Raw genomic sequence first — 22,973 nt, 5'->3', positions numbered from 1 at the left:
GGATGGATAGATATGTGGACACGTGCATGGATACCAAAGTGATTGATACATTGAGCTTCTGTCAAGTCAGGTTTGACAAAAAATGTGAACCAGCTTGTCAGTATTTTTTGACTATTAAGAGTTTGTGAACATAGTGGGAGGTGATCACATTTACTGTCTGATATTTTGTCTACGTGCTGAACAATGACACAACAGCAACAAGGCTGTGGTAGTTCATTGTAATGGGATTTCCATGTACTCCATGTTAGCATAGATTGATCATTAGCCAATGTGTCATACATGTCAAATGATTAGGCTCTACCTTTCTTTTACCTATGTCCCTTTCAGTTTTTAATTGTATCATTATTCTTGCCCAGATACTCTATTTACCTGTCCATCATCTGCACCCAGCTAGCAAAAAATCTACATCCAGATCTGCTGTCACATGATGTGATGGCAGATTAGGGTCTTTATTATATAACTTGTCATTTTTTAGTTATTTGATTAGGTAAAATTAGGTAAAATTCCAGATGCTATCTTGTCAAAATGTTATGCAGGATCCATGCTAGAGGGTGATTTGAAGCAAATTAGTTGCTTTTGAATTTATCCTTTCTCCTCACTCTTCAAGACTGATCACATTCATTTAGTAATTATAGGATTGTGGATTGCTTGCAGGAACTACTAATCTCTGAAATTTAAGAGCTTGACAATGAGCAAAAACTACAAATCTCCAAGATTGAAGAGCAGACAATGGAAGTGCTCCACTGAGCAAATGGAGGAAGTTGCAGTAGCTCCACTGGTTGAGCATTGGACTCGTATTTAAGGGTCATATGCTCAGTACATTCTAGGCCGCCCCAGAATGGCTGTCTTGGTGTGTCCTTGGGAAATGTACATGGCTCCCATATCCTCTGCATAACATATTAAAATATTAACAGTATCATTAAAACTGACAAACAGAAAGTCAGTGTGCATGTGCTGTTAGTATGTTGACAAAATCACTTTTCCACACTTTAATGGAGAATTTTATTTCTATGCAATTGATTTGGTGGGTGAAGTGTTGGATTTTTAACATAGCTTTAATAAAATTTTAGCCATATCACTACAATCTCTGCAGTTTGGCAGTTTATAGTGATGTCTGGCACTGGGGGCATCATTCCACAGATTTACTGCATGCTGTCCCCCACAGTCACATTATCCTGACACCAGGACGACCAGTCCTAGCACTAATGCTGAACGCCAAGCAAGGCAGGTGCTAGTATGTCTTTGGTATGACTCTGCCAGGGTTAAAACCAACAACCTCCTGCATTTGAGGTGGATGCTCTAACCACTTAGGCCACTGGAGTGGTCAAGAAAGATTTAATATTGTATGTAAAGTTTGACTGGTATTTCAGCAGTATTATAATCACTGACATAAGAGAATGCAAAAGCTGAAGATTAATTATGGTTTTTTGAACATTATACATATTTAACTTTCTGCATCCACTTCTTCATACTTTTGCCAACTTCCCTCTAATCTGGCATGATATAGAATTCATTTTTGTCCAAATATTGAAGTCCATCATGGACCCTGTTAAATCACCGTCATGTGCACATGATGGGATAACTGTGTGAATCTAATTTTTTTTACCTGATGTCGATTTACTATTTTTAGTTCATGTTGTGATGCTCGTATATGCATCCCATGTTACAGATTGGTGGCAAATGTCTAATTTGGTCTTTCCACCTCTCTGTTCATCAGAGGTGTCTTACCACTCTCTCATTTTCTGCCTGTCTGTAATGGCATTTATTAGTTTCAGTACCAGTCAGCAAAAAAAGACAAAATTGTTTTGATAATTTGTTTATTTTCAGTTTTATTTATTTTTATATTGAATATTAAAATGTATTGCCCATATTTTATGTGATGAATAAAAGTTCAAACTTTGTTGAGTATTGTCTCAGTATTCTTAAAGGAAATGAGTATAAAGAAATAAAGTCAATCATGAATTACTGACTTAATGATTTATCAACCCTCAGAACTACTGTGACCTTGGAAAATATTTTTCTTCAGGAGTTGTTATATCATAATATTTACCAAAATCAACAGTTAATGATTGTAAAATGCTGCAAATAATTGTTGTTGTTGTTGTATGGTTTAACACCATTTTTCAGCACAAGATAGGCAATACATGGCTGCCAGTAATAATGGTGGAGGAAGAACCTGGGAAAACTCCGGAAAGAACCACCAACCCATGAGTAGCTACTGGCAAGCTTTCTCACATACCCACATTGTCCGACACGGAGACTCGAACCCATGCAGACAGAGGTGAGATGGTAGTGATCCCTAACGGGGAGCACTTTAGACCACTTGGCCACTTGGGGGCCCTGCAAATAATTGTAATTAGAACGAACAATCCAGACCCTCTTTTGGCCAACATGTTGTAACACAATATCAGACTTGGTTGCTCATGTTTGTTGTTGTTTGTAAGTAATTGATGTTGTTGTTGTAGGGTTTTTCAGCACAAGATGGTGGAGAAAAACCCGTGAAAACCCTGGAAATAACTGCTGACCCACAAAAAGCTACTGGCAAGCTTTCTCACATATTCACATTGGCCGAGCCAGCGACTCGAACCCATGCAGACAGAGATGAGATGGCAATGATCCGTAATGGTGAGCGCTTTAGACCACTCAGGGCCCCAGTAATTGATGTAGGGGCTAACAGACATAATGACCAAAAGGGATGGAAGTGAGATGATAGGCTTTATTTCAATGTTGTTTAGTTGTCACTTTGAAAAAAAATCAAAGGTTAGATAAAAATTTCAAGATTATTTCATCCAATTACAATTGCACCACAAACTATCTTTCTAAGATTGAATTTTCTTTGTTTACACATGGTATGTTTGAGGAGTTTCACAAACTTATGGTAAGGCTGGCACTGCTGTATTCATACCATCAATGAGATATTTCATTGTTATTTTATGACTTCTTGCTGAATTAGTATACTGTTAGTGTACCTTTTATTACTAGTTTTGTCAGCACCCATAAATTGAGTATGTTACTATGCAAGTCCAACTGCAATAGTCCCTGATTTGCCATCCCATAATGCACCGGCAGACAAGGTTCTTTGTTGTTTGTTAAACTGATTGCTCCAAACGAACTGTAAAGACCCGGATCTGCTTGTGCCGTATGCAGTGACGTCTGGATATGTGCTCTTCTTGCAGTTAAAGTTGACTTGCAAGCAGGGACATATGGTATTTATAATGTACTAGATACAGATCATAAACATTACAATGGATGTTACATGGACAAGTCAGGCAACTGTCATCTAGTGACATCTCTATAGACCTAACAAAATACATGGATTTTTTTTATGTGTATCTGTTTGTGAAAGTAATTAGAGCTCTCTTAGGTTAATGACCCTGATTCACATTCTGTTATTAAACTTTACATTAAATATGAAATGAAATCCCAATCTCTCTCTCTCACCCACACCCACCCACTGGCTCAGGGGTGTAGAATTGGTATGTTCACGCCCTTCCTTATGGCATATGAGGTAATTAATGGAGACTGCCCTTTTGCCCTGTGATTCATGCCTTGATGTTCCACCTAAGAAAGATTTTGAATATTTAAGAAGTGTAGTTTATATACAGAAAAAACTGGATTTTATAAGAATTTTACCCTTTTTAGCATTATCTTTGTTTTTATGCCTTTTTTAGTACTTAAACTTACTTGGCACTGTATAGGCAGGATAATAATTATATACCATTAAACCATTATTGATGTAAAATTTCACAATTACATATGTAACATCAGTTTTGATATGTATTAACCCTTGGACATGTGCATCTGGACACCCCTACCATGCTGCACATAGGATCACAAGGACAGTGTCCCCTTCCACCAAATCTGGAGGCCACCCACCATTTTAGAGGGTTGCAAAATGAAAATAATAGTACATAATGCACTAATAGTGATATAAAAATGTGATAATCTTGGTTGCTTCACAGCTTTGTCACTTTGATTTTGTGATCTGCATGGTACTTTTCCATTAACATTTGCATTTTGTCATTAAAAGTTTTATCATGTTCCCAAATAACTCATGAAAACATTATCTGCTTAAAATGAAATGTGCTGCTCCATTAAAATTTCCTTTCCAGATCTTGCTGTCTCATTTACATTATCTACCAGCATTTTTGTGATAAATATGTTTTCTGAATTACTTTTCTTCCCAAACTGACAAATTATTAAACCAACAAAAACAAAAATGTCTTTCCTGTTGCACAGGCATTAAAATTAGGGATGGTAGGTAGATTTTTTTCTTCTCTTTTAAACACTAATGATTAGTACCGGTATATATAATGAACTTTATCCATCAAGTACTAGGCTAAACTGGTTCAGTTAGGTGCACAAATCATTTTCTGGAATTTGTATTTTAACAAAATTGTATTTTTTATGTTGAATTCTTTTCAAATTCAAAGACACACACAGATATATATATATATATATATATATATATATATATATATATATATATATATATATATATAAAATGTATTAAGCACTTTAAGTACAGGGGTAAACCAGATCAGTTAGATGCACAAATCAATTTTGGGTATTTTAAACAAATTTAATTTTTTACAATAATTTTTAATATTTTATATTCAAACATTATATATTGTAATGATTAGTATATATAATGTGTTAAGCTCTTCAGGTACTGGGCTAATTTTTAATTTTTCTAATTTTTTAATTTTTTAATTTAATGTTTTGTTATAATGATTAGTATATATATATAATGTACTAAGTGCTTCAAGTGCTTGGCTAAACCAGCTCAAGCAGATGCACAAATAAATTTTGGGAATTTTTTAAAAATATTTGTTTTGTTTGTTTCTTTTTTTTAACCCTTGGGAAAAAAATGCTTGGATTGGGATGGTCTGCTGACCGAAATGTATACACATATTTTAGGGGCCTTGATTACATGACAAATTGTGTATTTGCTTATATTTAGTCATGTTTTTCAACTTCAGAATAAATTAAATCTTCCTTGCCATAGGAGTGACTTCATCCTTGAAGAAATGTTACACAACAGCTATCAAACATTTTAGATTGCAACTCTGCTGACTAACACAAAAGTTTTAATATTTTCATTGCCAGATACATTGTTTTAAAATAGATATTAACTGTCATCATTAGAGTCGTATCACGCTTTGCAACTTTGGACATTCCAGTGCCAAACAGAGCTGTGAGTGGACGTCCAGTAATGAAAAGTTGTAGGCATATTGTTCAATTTATTTTTGGTGAAAAAGCACTCCCATGTTCAGGGTGTCGGGGACATGGGATAAAAGTGTGGAAAACTTATGAGCCTGTACATTAATGCAAATCTGCCCCTACCTGATCCTAATGCACTAACCTCATAATGCCTATAGTGAGGCAGCTGCTAGTACCATTTTTATAAGCCTTTAGTATGACTCGGCCAGGTTCAAACCAGTGACCTCCTGCATCTGAGGCAGATGCTCTAACCACTTAGGCCAATTAGAGTTAATCAGTATTTAATTACTATGTATATTATTTGAAATAAAGCATGATAAAAGTAATCATAATTTAGATCATTTCAGCCAACCATGTACAAGAAGAATGTTATAATAGTAGAAAGTCAGTGAGATGGAATAATAATTACAAAAATAATGATAATAAAGCTTGATGACACGAACAATTACATAAAATCACACTCGTTGCAAGTAGGTTTAAGATACAGCGATATTAACTTTTAAATCCTGTTTTAATACATGTAGATTAGCCATGGTTTGTTAGTTTATGGTGCTTTGGGCCTTCAGTTTTGTTTTTACAGTAGGGGCTCAGAAACATCCAGTTTCTAGAACTAACGGAAATAATCAAAAACGGGAGCAATTTTTAATGTTCTAGTCAAGTCAGAATAACATACCTGCTATAAAGGTACAAGTGAAGCTGACTTTTGGTCAGAGAACAAGTTTGGCAAAGACAAGAGACTGAATCATAGTTACCAATGAACCATAAACAACTCATATCCACTGTTATAAGGGATGAATTTTACTCCTTGCTAACACAAGGAAGAGATGGAAGACTATTTCATGGGCAGAGTTCTTGAATGAAGCCTGGATGATGTAATGAAAGCTGCCTTCTGGCAGTCCCATTCCACTTTCTTATTTTTTATCTGTGTCACTCCAAAGTAGACACATTTATGCTTAAGCCATATCATAACAACTCAATAAATTGCTGTGGCATTCTCATGTCTACAGTAGAGCACCCTACTATAATAATAATAATAATAATAAAGACTTTATTTAGAGAAGGTAACTCAGTTAGTTTCCAAACTAATCTACCTTGAGGCCTTCTATCTGTTACGTACAATATATACAGTATACACAACATGATGTGAAGAATCGGGCTTGACACTAAATAATTAAGTAATTTTAAAATTCAAAGTATCAAGCCTGGAACACATGCATAGGCATCTGTGAAAACATAAACATATACATGTCTATCAAAACATAAAATATCATCCTGCATTGAAAAATTCAACTATGAAAATGATGCAAAATTACAGAAAAGCAGGCAGTATTTTTTTAATACTAGAAATGTTCAATTTTCTAAAGATTTCTTCCATTTAAGACATTGATTATGAAAAGAAGAAACGATAGAAGCCTGCCTTATTTCACTGGGAGTGTTGTTCCATACCATTGGACCAGTATATTGAAAACATTTTTAAACAATTCCTTCCTTGACCTTGGTATAATGTAAGTTTTTCTTCTTATGGACCTTAAATTTGGTGTACCATCAGCATCTCTTTGGTGAAAAATATTGTTTAGATAGACAGAAATGGCTTTTCTGGACACTTTATACATCATTTTGGCCTTTCTAACAAATATTCTTTTATGTATTGTTAAAACCTTTATATTATTCATTGCATCCTGAAAATTGTATATAAATTGTAATGCTTTTTACATAATGTCATGCTACTGGAATATTGTTTATGGCAGGAGAAATGCTTGTTGCCACTACATGTAATGTAAACAACAAAAACAAGGGTTACATATTGATGATAGACCTTACATGAATCCATTAATCTCCATGGGGTTTGGAATTTAAGTTCCTGAAACTGAACTGTAAGTCATTAGATACTGTAGAAACTTTTTAGTTGAACGTGATGTTGCCAAGCATCAGATTTCACTTTGGAACTTTCCAGATACATGTTTTTCCTGTTCAAAAATAGTATTACATGAGCCAATACTGCATCAGATTTCACTTTGGAACTTTCCAGATACATGTTTTTCCTGTTCAAAAATAGTATTACATGATATTTCATTATAACTTACTGAAAATTAGTTTAACATGCAGGAAAATATGTACTGCCTCCCCAAGAAAGTCTTGTTGGCAGATCTGGTCCTGACAGCACTGAAAGGTTCATTTTGACAGCTGATCTTACTGAAAATTAGTTTAACATGCAGGAAAATATGTCCTGCCTCCCCAAGAAGGTCTTTTTGGCAGATCTGCTCCTGACAGCACTGAAAGGTTCATTTTGACAGCTGATCTTTTGTCATCAGCTCCAATCATGCTGGCAACTAATCAATGCAATAACAGCAATTATTGTATTACAGCTATTACAATGTAGTTTTTGTAGGGCAAAACTAGTAATACTTATGTCCAGTTTCCTCCTCCCTCCCTCCCTCCCCACTCTTGTCCTTTCAATCACAGTCCAGGTCAGAGATGAATGAGACTCAGATATCCGGAAGTTTACTAAGGTACAAGATATGTATCATGTTGGGTTTGTTCTAGACGTCCATTTACTAATTGTATGAGGGAATAATCTGTTCGACTGGGGATTACCACCATGATAAAGATGTATCAGTGTAATACAAGAATTACATCATATTTGTGTTTTTTTACACTCCAGAAAACTACTTATTCCTGTCTATTAAAATTACAGCTTTTTTCATATTTTGTTAAATGAATAACTGGAACAGTTATATCACTGCATAATAGTATTCTTGTTGTTATATTGTAATAATATAGCATCTTTACCCATCAAAGACATTAATACACTTTGATTTGTTCCTAATACCATGTAAGTCCACCCTCACCCTCAGTTTATAAAATTTATAAACTTTTCAAGCATGCTAGCTAAATTTATCTGTCTTATTATAAACCCTTATAAACCAATCCACCTTACATTTTCAAAGGTTTTTCTGCTTTTCCTCAGGACCTTATAGTCTAGGAAATTATGTGTTCATAGAGACAACATAGAGTACTTCTTTGTCTTAGTTTATTATCCAGAAGTTGTTTTGTTTCAGGTCACACTTCACTTGCTGGAGGCTGAGAAAAGAAAGCTCAGAACATTGCAGAGGGAACTAGAAGAACGTCAGCTCGTGGGAATTACCTCAGAAGAAGTGAGATTTTTTAGAAATATTTTGTGTTATATTTGTATGTTTCTAGTTTATGATAGCCTATACAACTCTAACAATTCATGTTAGACACAAAACATTTGTAAACTTTAAATATGAAATATTTACTGAAAAAAAATTCCTGCATTGAATCTTCTATTATCTGAAAGTCAGAAGTAAAACAAATGGTACATTTGTTACACTACTGGGAATTTTTATTTTGTCAGGTCAAAAACTGACAACATTAATTTTATATCATATATAAAGTTCTTATAGTTAGTTCCATGTTTATAGAAGGTGGTACACCACATACCAGGGTCCCGAGTGGTCCAAAGCGCTCTCTGTTACGGATCACTGCCATCTCACCTCTTTCTGTGCGGGTTCGAGTCTAGGATTCGGCCAATGTGGGTATGTGAGAAAGCTTGCCAGTAGCTTCTCGTGGGTCAGTGGTTCTTCCCGGGGTTTTCCAGGGTTCTTCCTCCACCATTAATACTGGCTGCCATGCATAGCCTATTGTGTGCTGAAAAATGGTGTTAAACCCCATAACAACAACAACAACACCACATACCTCGTATCCAGAACAGCTTGTTGCTCACTCTCACTGGGGAGGTGGTGCATGGCACACATATTCATGACTGTGTTGCTCTCTTCCTCTAAGGAGGTGATGCACTGCACACATAATGTTTGTGATACCTTTTGCTCCCTCCCATTAGGGAGGTTATGCACTGCACACCTCATGCCCACATGTTGTTCCCCTTCCCCCCCACTGCTTCTGAGTGATGAGTTGGTTGAGTATAAGGTATTCCAGTCTGATGAAATTTAGGGAAGAGGTGCATACCCTTTTTTCAGAAAGGGGCAGTTGAGAGAGTCCTGAATGATTACTGTAGTCTCTCGCTTTTGATTCCCAAATCTTCATGGTTACCAGGAAAGGCATTTTAATCAATCTCTCCTTTTCAGACATTTTCTTCTGGAGGAACCTTTAAAGACAGAGACCACCTCATTCCTGAACACACTTTGGCCATAAGATTGGGCAGTCTCCATTGATGTTTAGGATGCCTGTTTTAACATCTTGATATTTCCTCCACAAGGCAAATATTCCTCCAGTTTTGCTTAGACCAGGAAGTTCTTCAGATCTGTGTTCTGCCGTTCGGAATCTCTGACGCACTCATTGTCTTTGCCTGAGTTAAGGGATTAGTAGTGTCCTACCTCCTATTATTGGGAAACTTGATTCTCCAGTATTTCAATGACTGGCTGATCCACGATGTCCACTTGTGAAGTCCCTTCATCAGGATCTGTTCCATTGTTGGTCTATGTTAAATCATTTGGGTCCAATCATTATCTGCTTGCCTCTACCAATGCCTGTTGAACACAGCTGTAGACCTGGTTCGCCTTGAACATCTACATATGCAATCTCTACATTTCCTCCTTCTCACAAGTTGGAAAACAGATATTCTCAATAGCCCTGATCACTCAAGGACCAATGTTTCATCACCATTGTGCTCGTGGATAAACTGAGAAAGATTCCTGACTAGGGTCTCCATGTATACCCCTGATCCCTCATTCCTATCTGTTCACTGATATGTGAGATTCTGGTTGAGGTACTTATTTAGAGCTGGAGGGCGTAATTACCCAGGGTCTTTGGACTCTGGCTGAATCATCCCTCAACATCAATAACATAAAATGAAAGCAGTGGTTAGTGTGTCATGGTCTCCTCAGACAACACATCCATCATAGCATATCTGTGACATCATGAAGGCACACATGTCCCTTCTCTTTGCATTGAGGTCTGGAGCCTCCTGTACTGGGCCATTTTGGAGAACATCACCCTAGAGTCTGCAGCATTCCAGGCAAAAATAACTTACCAGCAGACAGCCTGTCCAGGAATGGCAGAGCCATCTTGAGATGGTTTCTTCACCACAGCTCATCCTAGGTGAATGTGCAGGTATACCCTCTCACCTGCAGGGCATACCGCTTTCTTTTGGTTCCTGTTGGCACTGGAGTAAACCTCTTTTCACATGTTTGGTCAAGTGTAATTTACAATGGTTTGGTCATTTCTATCATTGGAGACATCCTTCTCTAGTATGGTCCCCCATCTGCTTCAGCCAGATGAAACTGGTGCACATAAAGGAGTAAGTTCATTCTTTTCTTTTAAAGGGTGCAGTAAAGAGTGTGGTAAAAGACCAATCACAACCCTTCTGATCCTGAATATTCCTGGTTCCCAAGAAAGAGGGGAAGTCTTGTCCAATTATTGAGCTTTACTCCCTTACCTGACTTCTGCTGGAGGAACCATTCAAAATGGATAACTCAGTCAGGAATGCTACAAGACCTGTCAATTGGGTGGTGTCCATCAATCTTAAGGATGCTTACCTTTACATCCCCATATTTCCTACATACAGGAAGTACATCCAGTTTTGCTTCAGTGGAGATATCTTCCAATTTTGAGATATCCCATTTGGCCCTCCACACCCGGTGCTTTTACCAGGGTCATGGGAGTAGTTGCAATCTGTTTAAGATCATTAGGTATCCCATTCTTTAAATATTTTGATGATTGGCTATTTTGCAATGGCATTCTTGAGTCTCTAGTCCTGTCCTGCTCTTGGTTCATACTGACCAGACTGGGTCTTTTATTTAAACTTAGAGACATCAGAGCTCAATCCATGAAATGATTTTGTTTATGCGGGATGAATTTCTTCAGAGAGTACGTCTATGAGACAAGATCCTGTCCCTGTTGGAGAAACAAAGAGTAAAAACAGCATTGTCATCTCACCTTTTTTCTCTTCTCTGCAGTGGATCTGGTTCCCCATGGCAGGCAACACTTGCGTCCTCTCAGCTTTCTCGTTTTAGCTGCTTGGAAACTGCATAGGGACCCTTTGATTGCTCTGATTTGTCTGGATTAGGATTTCCACTGTCCTCTAAATTGGTGTTCTGGCCGGAGGCCACATGTACCATCCCCAACAGACCCCACTCATACCCGTTCACAGATGCATCAGATTCAGGGTGGGTTACTGATCTGTAGTTGGAGGGACTGATTCTTCAGGGTTCATGGTCTCTGGAAGAATTTACTCTCCACGTCAGCAATTTGGAAATGGGGGGGGGGTGCCTGTGTTCCTAAGCCTTCAGGGGTGAGTCCACCAAGTAAGAAGTTGCTGCATGATGATCTCCTCCTACATCACATTGATGGTCACATACCATGTGGGATAAGGAGGCACACATGCACTTTCTCTCATCATGGAGGTTTGGGAAGGAATATTCCTCAGAGTTCACCAACATTTTGGTACAGTCTGTCAAGGAAAGAGAAGATAGTCCTTACAGAGTGGTCACATCAGCAATCCATGCAGATTCCTTGTTCTAATGTTTTGGAACTTACTTGGTGCACTTAATTGTCACAAGGCTGAACAACAAGATTCATTTTTACATTTTCCTAGTTCCCGACCAGAGGGCTTAGGCATTGCATTCTTTCAGCCAGAAGTGGGGACATATGTTTGCTTATGGCATCCCACCCTTCAGGATGATCCCACAGGTTCTACACATCAGGCGCACCATGGTCAGCTTATTCTGATTGTCCCTGTGGGAGCTCTAACGATCCTGGTTCAGTGATCTTGATCTGCTGGTTGACCATCCCAGGACCTTATCTTGTGAAATGGACAATCTTTTGTGATTGGTGTTGTAGAAAATGTGTAAATCTTAGCTGTCTCTCCATGAGAGCAGTGGCAGATTTTGTTCACTTCTTTTTATAGAGAAGCAATGCTTGGTTTAATATTATTAAAGACTATTAAGCAGCCCTTCCTATCACTCAGATATTCAAAAAGCCATTGGGATAGATTTTCACACAGCAGACCTGATCAGGTATTTCAGATTGCAAAGACAAGCGTCTCACTCACTAAAGCATATGTGTAATCTCTCGTGTTTTATTGTCGCTAAAGAAACCTCCAATGAACTCTTGGGTGAAACTTCTTTTGGAAACCTTATCCTCAGGATGGTTTTCTTGCTTGCTTCATGCCCTATCCATAGAGCAGGGCTGTATCAGGTTCAGTGGGAATTATGAGCCAGTTTCATTGTTTTGCTATGTTTATTTGTTGTAGCAAAAGATCAGCTTCCTTTGGTTGCTCCTTTCGTGATTGAGATCCCTATTCTTAGCTGTATTTGTGCTGGAGATGACCAACGTAGACCTTTATGTCCAGTTAGAGCTCTACATTTTTACTTAGCTGCCTCTAAAGGAAGGGTAGGGAACATCTTTTCCTCCCCATTAAAGGTTCAACTGATATTTCAGCTTCCACCGTTTCTAGTTGGATTGCATTAAATCAAGAGAGCTTACCAGTTCCTTATTGACAGAGACCTGTCTTTCTTGAAAATTAAACCCATGAGTTTCAAATCATTGCTGCCTCATGGGCCTTTGTAATTAATTCATTTTTGAAGGATGCGATGAAAGTCAAATTTTGGCACTATCACACTGCTTTCTCCCCCTTTTACCTTCTTTTGTTATTTCACCAAAGGAAAGACATTTTTCTCACTGGGCTTAGTCATTGTTGCACAAAAAGTGGCCCATGCAGATTCCATCCCATTTTAGTCTCCTGCACTTTTGTGATGGTATTTCATGTATTTTGTTTTCTAATTGCCATTTGTTGGATCATCAGCCTCCAGCTAAACTGATGAATTCAGCTATGCAGTAGCATCAGCTGTGGTATTACTGTTATAAGAATTTGGGAGGTAAATCTAATTCTAATGATGAAATACTTACCAGTTACTATGCCAGATTCCCTCTTCCCTGTAAGTTAGGCTGCTCCCTCCAAAAATTGAAGAGACACCAGAACGCATACCCAATATGTGCAGGGCTTTCATGCAGGGGTGGTCCAGTTTTCTGGATGAAATTTTTGTCATTCAGTCGGGGTATTTTTGATCTCCTGGAAAAGTACAACTTTGCAATAGCAACAGTAAGTATTACATCATTAAAATTAGTTTTACCTACCCTCTTCCCAAATTCTGCACTTTTTTCTCTTTGCAGTTTTATATTTCTAGAGAGAATCTGAAAACTTATATACAGGTAGAATTTTTCAAGTTTTTACAACTTGCACAGTTACATAGAATAAATTTAAATAGTTGTGTGAGATCTGTAACAGGCAGGTTAATGCTATTGCAAGTTGTGAGAAGACTTGTACTGTTATTGTCAAAATTTCAATTGAAGATGCTGTAGATTTAACATACAAATCAAAATACTTAGGATTTCATCTGGTCTCATAAATATGCATGTAAACACATAAGCCTTATTAGTATTTACAAACAATATACATGTAATAATTTGATTCTGCAAAAGTCTGTGATTGATACCATCTTTACCACCTGAAACTGCTGTATGAAAAATCCTTCATTCCCTGTCTATACCAACTTGAGACAGTAAAAGAGTTCTGTAACAGTATTGTGTAACTTTGACTGATCAAGAGTCCATTGTTACATGGATTTCAGGTACATTTTCATAAAATACTTAAAGGTTCAGTTAGCTCCAGAAATTTAATGTGACATGGAGTATTATATTGATCCTTGCAGGAGAGCACATACAGTACGATACAGATGACATAATCAATCTCATATTTTAATATGCTTTTCTTAATTGAAATTTGGAATATTTCATTCAGCATGAAGAATCACAATTCTTTTTATCAAGTCTCATTCCACACAGAGTTTTAATTCATGTCTTCATCTTCTTTTTTAAGGGGAATAATCAGATTGAACAACTTCAGGCGAACATAAGGTGAGTGTTGTGCATGGGAGATAACTCTTGTAGACTTGTAGCTATTTTCAGTAAAAATCTTTGCAGTACAAGTTAAAGCTGAAAATAGTTTTGGCCTAATCAATATTTTTGATATAAAGCAGGGCCACATAGCCTTGGTACATATTTTATCAACACTATGTTAAAATGTGGTTGGGCTTATTAACAAAGATAGGCTTGTCATTGCATAATTACAGTATGCTTTTTTCTTCTTTTTTCTTCATATGTTTGACAAGTTTGACCTTATTTCAAATACTACACTTTGCCCCAAAGTAAAGACATTCATATTTGACACCCAATCACTTGAGGTTTAGTAGAAGACAAACACTACCCAACCAATAAGAGGCTTTTTGCCTGCCACTAAAAAGTATCTTTTCACAATTTTAACCCTTCAGGAGATGCTACCCCTTTTATAGCTGAGATCAACGATGCGTCATGTAAATGTTTTATGCATATCATGTGATACACAGAAGTGAAAGTGTAGGACAAGCAATTACAGCAGCTCAAAAGATGTATTCAATAAAGCTGGAGAAAAATGTCCCAGGAGCTAAACTTTGTTGTTCTGAAATATCAGAACATTCAGTTTGTGACTTGAAGCGCTGGCTTGAATGTCGTGGATTGGCAGTTGTCTGAGAAAAGAAGCCAGAATTAGTCAAAATGTAAGTCGATTCTTCCTTAAGATACCATAATGATTACTGTATTATTACTACAAGTTTGTTATTGTAACATTATTTTCAGGCAGATAACAAACTGCCATCTGTAAACAACCATTTTCACTGCACAAACAGCAAACTAAAACTCTTCAAGTCCATATTAACTTCTGTTTGTAGCATATTTTTGCCATTTACCATTTTGTCATGGGGGTGCAGGAAGCGTGCAAGGATAAGTGTGTCGAAGTGTCAGTGATTAATTACTGTACTAATATTATGGGGTTTCTCAATTAGATATTTGTAATTTTCATAAAATATCTTATCACAATATACAGTATTGTTCATAAATATACAAACATACAGAAATATGTGTAAGTAAACAATAAACAAGGCATGAATAATTACAAGGATGTACACAATTATCAATCTTGTTGCACACATAGATGGCATTACAGTAATTATTAACAGGTTCTAGTATGTCTAGGGTCACAGTGTGTTTTGAAATGTTCACAAATAGTTGTTTTAACAGCTGAATTATTTGTTTTGTAAAATTAATGCTAACATTTTAAGATCCTGTAAAATTCTAAATGCAGGTAACAACTCGTTTGCTAACATTTTTGTTACTGCACACATTTTTTATTGTTCTTGTTTAACATTGTATTGTGTATTAATACTGGAAAACAATTTTATTTTCATTGTAGGTGTTTGGAGTGTACTGAATAAAACAATACAGACATAGTTATTCATGTTGATGGAAGAAAATGGTATGAACAAAAAGTGAGTGAGGTGTTATCTTCTGTCAGGACCAGGAAGGCTACAGAAACTACCTTTACTTCTACAAGCAGTTGAAATAGTTTCCCATATGTTAATATTCCAAAAGGATTTTGTTACGGGAGAATGTATGACCACATATCAACTATAACGGTGTACATATTTAACTCTGCCTCTGATAGTGGAAGTGAGGACAATTGACTGACTTCAACACATCAAAACCTATGTTGAAAGGTCGACAATATTTTATAAGTGGCCATGTGAAAAACTTGTAAGATAATTATAAAGATGACCATTGTTTCTTAAAATCATCTGTAATGGCATCATACACACAGCAAGTTGTGTATCATACACACAGCAAGTTGTGTATCATACACACAGCAAGTTGTGTATCATACACACAGCAAGTTGTGTATCATGTATCATTGACCCTTGCAACACTCTCAGGAAAAGTAAGGGATGCATCTTGCAGCTGTAAAGCTTCCTCTATGGGCAGATGCAATCATACTGCTTCTTTACTTTTTGCCTTAGAAGATTATACTCTTTAGTTTGGATATAAGCCATATGCATCACCCATCAAACTTTGTACATGGAATGTTAGGAAGAAGTCTAAGTGGCAGCCACAGCCATGCCATTCAACATCATACAGCAAGAAATCAAAGGCAGATAGATTTAGAAACTATGATCCAATATAGAGACAGACTACCCTGATTAGGAAGTTGAGATGGAGGTATTAAAGTATAGAACTAAGTCTGCCTGACAGTTAATGCAGTTTGACAAAAACATAGTCCCCTTTGAAGTACCAAATACACAAGATCAGACAAGAGTCAGAAATGTGGCACAGTAGCAGATTCAGTGGAATAACTGCTTCTGTAGCAAAAGATGTAGCAATTGTCCACAGTAAAATATAGAAATATAATCTTCTAAACAGAATTATATGGGGCAAAACATTACCAGAATTAAAAAGTTAAAACATGGAAGACAAAATGAAGAGAAAGCTTTTCAAGAGTACATGGCTTAAAATGCTGGAAAGGATGTTATGATACAACTAAGTAGATTTTGGATCAATCCTCTATATCCAAAACTTGGATGTAGTCCTGATAGCCTTGTCTACAAACAAAACAACAAACTAATAGGTGTAATTGAGATCAAATGTCCATTTGTTTTAGCAGGAAAAGACCCATTATATGCAGATGAACTTAATGTAAATAAAAGAAACAATCTTTGTTATTAAAGTTATGAATGGTAGGCCATTTTTTTTAAATCACCAGATACAGATGCAGATTGCACTTTGTGAAGTAGACATTTTTGACTTTGCCATTTGATCCTCAAAAGGAATGATTGCAGAAAAAGTATTGTCTGATGTTGAATTTTGGGAAGATTTATGTTCAAAATTGATAAACTTTCACCATAATACCCTGATGCCAGAATATATTGAAAAGAGAATCCCCAGGTAACTTATGCCAGTTGGTATTCAGATTTAGGATTTGAAACATTATCTATGTTTATATTGGTGCTCCACATTTCAAATTTAACTTGAGAAAGTGGGACAACAGAAACATAATTATACAAATACTGAATGAACAATTTTACAATAACTTGTTTTATTTATGGTGGGTCCAGGCAGTTTGCTACCAGTTGTTCATCTTTATGAACAGTCATAAGAAAATAAGGTTCTTGATAATATAAGATGTGTAAGGAAATACAAATTAATGGCATGGAACTGCATATTTATTGCTGCTATTAGCTTACAGCCTTCATCAATGGAAAATGTATATCCATAGTGTACAAAAACTTCAAGCCAACTGTGGCCAGATGCTACATATATATATATATATATATATATATATATATATATATATATATATATATATATATATATATACATGCATATATGTATATGACAGAAGAAAAAGATATAAATATAATGAGGTAATTGACATGATTCTCTGTTTTGATTTAGTCTATATTGAATACATAGTTTTAATTAATGTTTTTAGAACATTTTAAAGTTGGACAGTTAATGTGCACATATCATTTCAATATAATAAAGTTGTATATTCTTTTAGTTACAATACACTTGTACACACAAGAAGTTTTAAAACTGATGACAATGTAAAAATGTTTATCATTTAGTAAACAACTTGCTGTCCTGAAATATCATGAATCATTTTACTTTTAGATTGAATATCAAAATAAAATCTGTTGGTGATGCAAGTTTTGTCTTTTTTTTAAGGAAGTTTCCACTGTTTTGGAATCATTGTTTCTGATTCTCCTTTCTATTTTATTGGCAACCACTGCAGTAGTAGGTAGTTTGTGTCCCAGCATCACAAACAGTGGTTGCTGTATGCATGATGGCCTCTTCTGGTATCTTCAAACAATCAGAAGACATAAGTAAACATGTTACATGTCACACTTGAAAACTGAATATGCAAGATTTATAAGTTTTTTTTACTCATGTTTTTATTTTTACCCTTAAAATGAAATATCTGAATAAAGGTTCCAGCATATTAAATAATCTGCCATATACCTTTTTATACCTTTGGGTATAGATGATCTGGTGTCTAGTTATGGAGAATTTCAGAATCTGGTGAATTTTGAAGTGGTGGGTTGTCTTGTAAAGACACCATTATCTCTGCCACTTACATTAGTGACTTTTTAGATACAGTTGTGGCCCTTGGTGTTGGCACCTTCCTCTTTCTTGACAATCGCTCAACCTGAAAATTGTTAACATTAAACATTGTCTTACTATGTAATATATAAACTCCAAATTTTGGTACTTATAAATCAAGCCCCATGGGCCTCACATCTAGTTTATTATTTTTGTATATAAACACCTTTGTACAGCTTTTTATGTCAAGCATGTAGTAATCTACTATTATTTAGACACTTGCAAGGATAACATTTGAAAATTTATTGCAAAGATTTTTTGTTTCTTCTGATATCTGAGTTGATGGCAGGGCTCTAAGTCTCCACCCCACCCCCTACACTGAGCAGGCCTGTATATACATGTATTTCTAAAGTATACAAATGATTGAGGATGCAGTTCTCCATATATATATATATATATATATATATATAAAGAGAGAGAGAGAGAGAATACATATGTATAGTATGTATGCTGTATCAATCATATACCACGAGATGTATAAATTTTTCATTTAAAGGATTTTGAGAACATTATCCTAGGTCTAAAAAACAACAACAAAGGATTAAAACAAAATACATTATGTGTGCCTCGTAACTGACACATTTAACATATAGGCCTAGTGTCACTGGTTATTGCAACTATCTACATGTATCATTGATATTATGAACAGTGTAGATAGATCCCAAGGAAAGCGTAAACAAACCGTTATGATGAACCGGATTACTTGGTACAAATTCAGTTTTAATGTTTTCGTTCAGTGCAATGTTTTTCTCTCACTCCAGATATATTTTGTCATTTATGCACAAGAGGGGAATGGAAAAAAGAAAGGATTCCGATGAAATTGTGTACCATTTTTATATCATTTAGAAAACAGGGACTATTAATACTTTGTATCATTAGTTTCATGTCATTTATAATTAATGAATAAGTAGAAATTCATCATTGATCTATTGGCCTGCGGTTGAAAGAATGTTTCTACATTTGTATTATTGTGCCATGGCGGGTCAAAATTTGATATACCAATAGTATTGGTATATCAGTTTGCTTTATAGCAACACTTTAAATGCCATGTTATTTTTAATGTACATGTATGTGGTATATATATATATATATATATATATATATATATATATATATATATATATATATATAACTGGTTAGTTCTAAACTATGCTATACAGTTACTCAGTTCTATAAATCTCAAGTGTACTTTCTTATATTCGTTGCATGTGTGTGTGTGTGTATGTATGTATGTATGTATATATATATATATATATATATATATATATATATATATATATATATATATATATATATATATATATATATATATATACACACATACTGACTGGATGACAAAGAAGCTGTACAGAAGCCTGGTCGCAGGACACTTCTCCCCTGGCCACACTTTCAGTGATATAACACTTGTTGCAATTGCTCACAACCCCAACTGGAGTCCCCAGACCAGGAAAGAAAAGGAATCTTACTGGATACGCCACCTTAGAACATTGAAACCAAGCGGTTTAAACCAAGAAGACACATTTTCTTTTAAATAACTCTCTAAATTTGCTTAATAGCCTATAACTACTATAACAATGACATATCCGGGACATATTTTGTGCTTACATAAATTTACATAAAATAACAGATGTCGTTATGGCTCATCAATTTCTAGGTCAATACAAATATTTTCCAGTATCAGCAACAAGCTGAAATAAACTAGTTGAAACATAATAAAGTTAAAAGGTTGAATTCCTGTAGAAACAGCCATGTAAAGTTTTGCAAATGTAACCATTTTTGTTTTATTTGTTTGTCTTGTCTATGTTTTGTATTTGCCTTTGAAAAAGACTCATTAAAGTCGAAAGCACTCAGGCTAGTTAGATACTAGTTTCGCACTGTTCGTTGTCAGTTTATTGCATACATATATATATATATATATATATATATATATATATATATATATATATATATATATATATATATATATATACACTCTTTAAAGTTTGAGCTCTTGTGTACTTTTTTCTTTCTTTTTTCTAGACCCCCTCTGTTTCATTCTTGGATCCGCTCCATGTCATGGAACTGAAAGGCTTTGTGTTCTAGCACATCTATTGATTAAAAACATCCTCCACCCACAATGTTAATTGACCATGTTCTCATTTCTAAATAGATGTTAAATGATGAACCTGATTTGGCATAAGTGTTGCTGGGTTAGGGTTGGTAGGATGTGTCGTTGGTCCATTCCCACTTATGAAATGTTTACTGCAGATGTAAGGGCCCCGATTGGCCAAGTGGTCTAAAGCACTCACCATTACGGATCACTGCCATCTCACCTCTGTCTGTGTGGGTTCGAGTCTCAGTTTTGGCCATTGTGGGTATGTGAGAAAGCTTGCCAGTAGCTTCTCGTGGGTCGGTGGTTCTTTCCGGGTTTTTTCCGGGATCTTCCTCCACCATTTATACTAGCCTCCATGTATATCCTATCTTTTGCTGTAAAATGTCGTTAAACCCTACAACAACAACTATTGCAGATATATTTTGTCAGTGTAAAATTTTCCATTCCGCAGGCATGCACCCAATGCACTTTTCAAGATTTTTGTTTTTTTGGAAATGGAATCCAAAATAACATGCATCATATCTTCACGATCTAAATATCTACTATCACTGTTACAAAGTCCAAAGCAGCAATGTCTTGTAGCACTGCGATGTTTTCACTTTTCAGACACAGATGCAATCTCTTCAATGTGTTCTACCATTTATATTGTAGTACAAAAGCCGGTTTATTTGTTCTACATTCTACAGCCGAGTCTATGACCTATAAACAGGCATGCTAATTTTAGCAATTAACAGTGTCGGTCAGTCTCTGCTATAGAGCCCACATTTCAGCGCAGAAAGGTCACTCAGGGGCCCATAAGACGGAAGCCACTATTGCTTTTTATATACTTGCCAAAAGGTTGAGTGTATTATGTTGTCTGTCTGTCCATCCTTCTATTACCAATTTTGTTTCTGCACAGTAGCTTTAGTTGTCCCATTGCATCCACCAAATCTTATGGATGGCTTGCCCTTCTAGTAAGAAAGAACCATATCAGTTTCAGGGTTAAGAGGTTGAAGATCAAGGTCACTGTGACTGAAAGAAGAAAAATGATTCCCACACATTAACTCTGCACAATTTAAAGTTTGTGCATGGCTTTTACTTGGGATAAAAGAAGTACCTTATTGATTTTGGCTCAGCAGTCAAAGGTAAAGTCAACTGTAACTGATACCTAGAAAATGGGTTCTCTCTATTAACTTCAGCTTCCATTATCTGCAGTTACTAAACTTTGTGCCTCGGATGCAGGAGGTCATGGGTTCGATCCCCAGCTGAGTCATACCAAAGACTTACAAAAATGGTACTAACGGCTCCCTCGCTTGATGCTCAGCATTAGGACTGATCGGCCTGGTGTCAGGATAATGTGACTGGATGGGACGTCATGCTACATATCTGCAGCATGATGCCCCAGTGCTAGACATCACTATAAGCTGTCACACTGCAGACATCGTAGCAATATGACTGAAATTTTTTTAAAGCTACGTTAAAAATCCAAATCACAGACACAGACACACACACACACACACACTAAACTTTGTAGATGCCTTGCACATAGTGTAAGGAAAATCCTCGCAATTTCTGAGTAAAAACATTACAGGTCATTATCTCAGGACTAAAAAAATTTAAATGGCTTCTGTGCAATAACATTAGTTCTACATAAACATATATTGAGCAAACTTTGTGGATGGCTTGCACATGGAGTAGGAGTAAGAGAAAAGGCTTTGGTGGGGGGGCAAAAGATCAAAAGTCAAGCTAACTGAAAGAATTTTTTTATCCACATTAATTACATTAGTTGTAGATCACAGACCTGGCCCAGTTGGATTGGAAAATAACTTGTCCATGTCCATCAAACTGAGAAATAACATTAGGTCTACTTGCATGTTTGTTTGCTTGTTTCATGGGGTTCAGCACCATTTTCAGCACATGATAGGCTATACATGGCAGCTAGTATATTTGGTAAAGAAAGAACACAGGAAGAACACAACGAACAATTGACCCATGAGAATCTACTGGCAAACTTTCTCACATACCTATAATGGTTGAGCAGAGGCACAAACTGACATGGACAGAGGTGAGATGTGTTAATGATCTGTAAAGGTGAATGCCTTAGACCATTCAGTCCCTCAGGGCCCCATTCTTGCAGAATAAACATCAATTTCATCTGTTTGGTGATTTACCTCTGGCAGCATGTTCCACATATATTGAGACAGTATAGAGGCTGACAGTGTTCCGATTGTGATGTCTGCTTCGGCTGCCATGTGAACAAATTAGTTCTGAATATAGTACTCAGTAGTGGCAAATTACATCACAGACGTCAGATTTCTTTTTTGACCAGCAATGGAAAAAGCCAAGAATGTTTGGGTTGATATCAATTTTTGAGGATGGCTTGCACTTAGGATAGGGAAGAAGCCTATTGATTTGGGGTTAAAAAGGGCATATGTCAAGGTCACTGACTGAAAGAGAAAATAATGGTCATTGTGCAAACATTTCAGTTGTTTACAAAAAGGATTATTAAACATGGGGAAGGTGTATAATGTACAAATAACTGCTCTTGTTTCATGGTGTAATGATTGATGTATTGGTATGTACAGGAATGATCAACAGTTCAATAATAATTTTCAGGGGATTAATTCAATTTCTAGTTTACAAATCAAAGTTGTTTGGCAGCAGTACATTTTAG

The 22,973-nt window shown here is 36.0% G+C and overlaps 2 protein-coding genes across 2 annotated transcripts in view; both read left to right on the top strand.

Moving 5' to 3' along the window:
* The window catches only part of LOC149803593 (ras-GEF domain-containing family member 1B-like), a 189,056-nt gene that overhangs the window by 7,381 nt on the left and 158,702 nt on the right, over positions 1 to 22,973 (top strand). The window contains exons 2-3 of the mRNA XM_089953336.1: positions 8,283 to 8,378; positions 14,081 to 14,118. Coding sequence (XP_089809462.1) covers positions 8,283 to 8,378; positions 14,081 to 14,118 — 134 coding nt within the window. The remainder of the gene's footprint in view (positions 1 to 8,282; positions 8,379 to 14,080; positions 14,119 to 22,973) is intronic.
* On the top strand, positions 14,168 to 17,769 carry LOC149803594 (uncharacterized). The gene is made up of 3 exons (XM_089951498.1): positions 14,168 to 14,763; positions 15,380 to 15,389; positions 15,834 to 17,769. Exons 1-3 carry the CDS (start codon positions 14,578 to 14,580, stop codon positions 16,103 to 16,105), a joined length of 468 nt encoding a protein of 155 aa, XP_089807624.1. The 5' UTR covers positions 14,168 to 14,577; the 3' UTR covers positions 16,106 to 17,769.

Source organism: Sinohyriopsis cumingii, chromosome 3 (genome assembly GCF_028554795.1).
Source record: "Sinohyriopsis cumingii isolate HCF-2022 chromosome 3, ASM2855479v2, whole genome shotgun sequence".
Classification (NCBI taxonomy): Eukaryota; Metazoa; Mollusca; class Bivalvia; order Unionida; family Unionidae; genus Sinohyriopsis; species Sinohyriopsis cumingii.
This window is presented reverse-complemented; position numbering and strand designations above follow the sequence as displayed.

Coding starts and splice junctions, on each gene's coding strand:
- LOC149803594 (XM_089951498.1), top strand. CDS start 14,578: ATGTTTTATGCATATCATGTGATACACAGAAGTGAAAGTGTAGGACAA.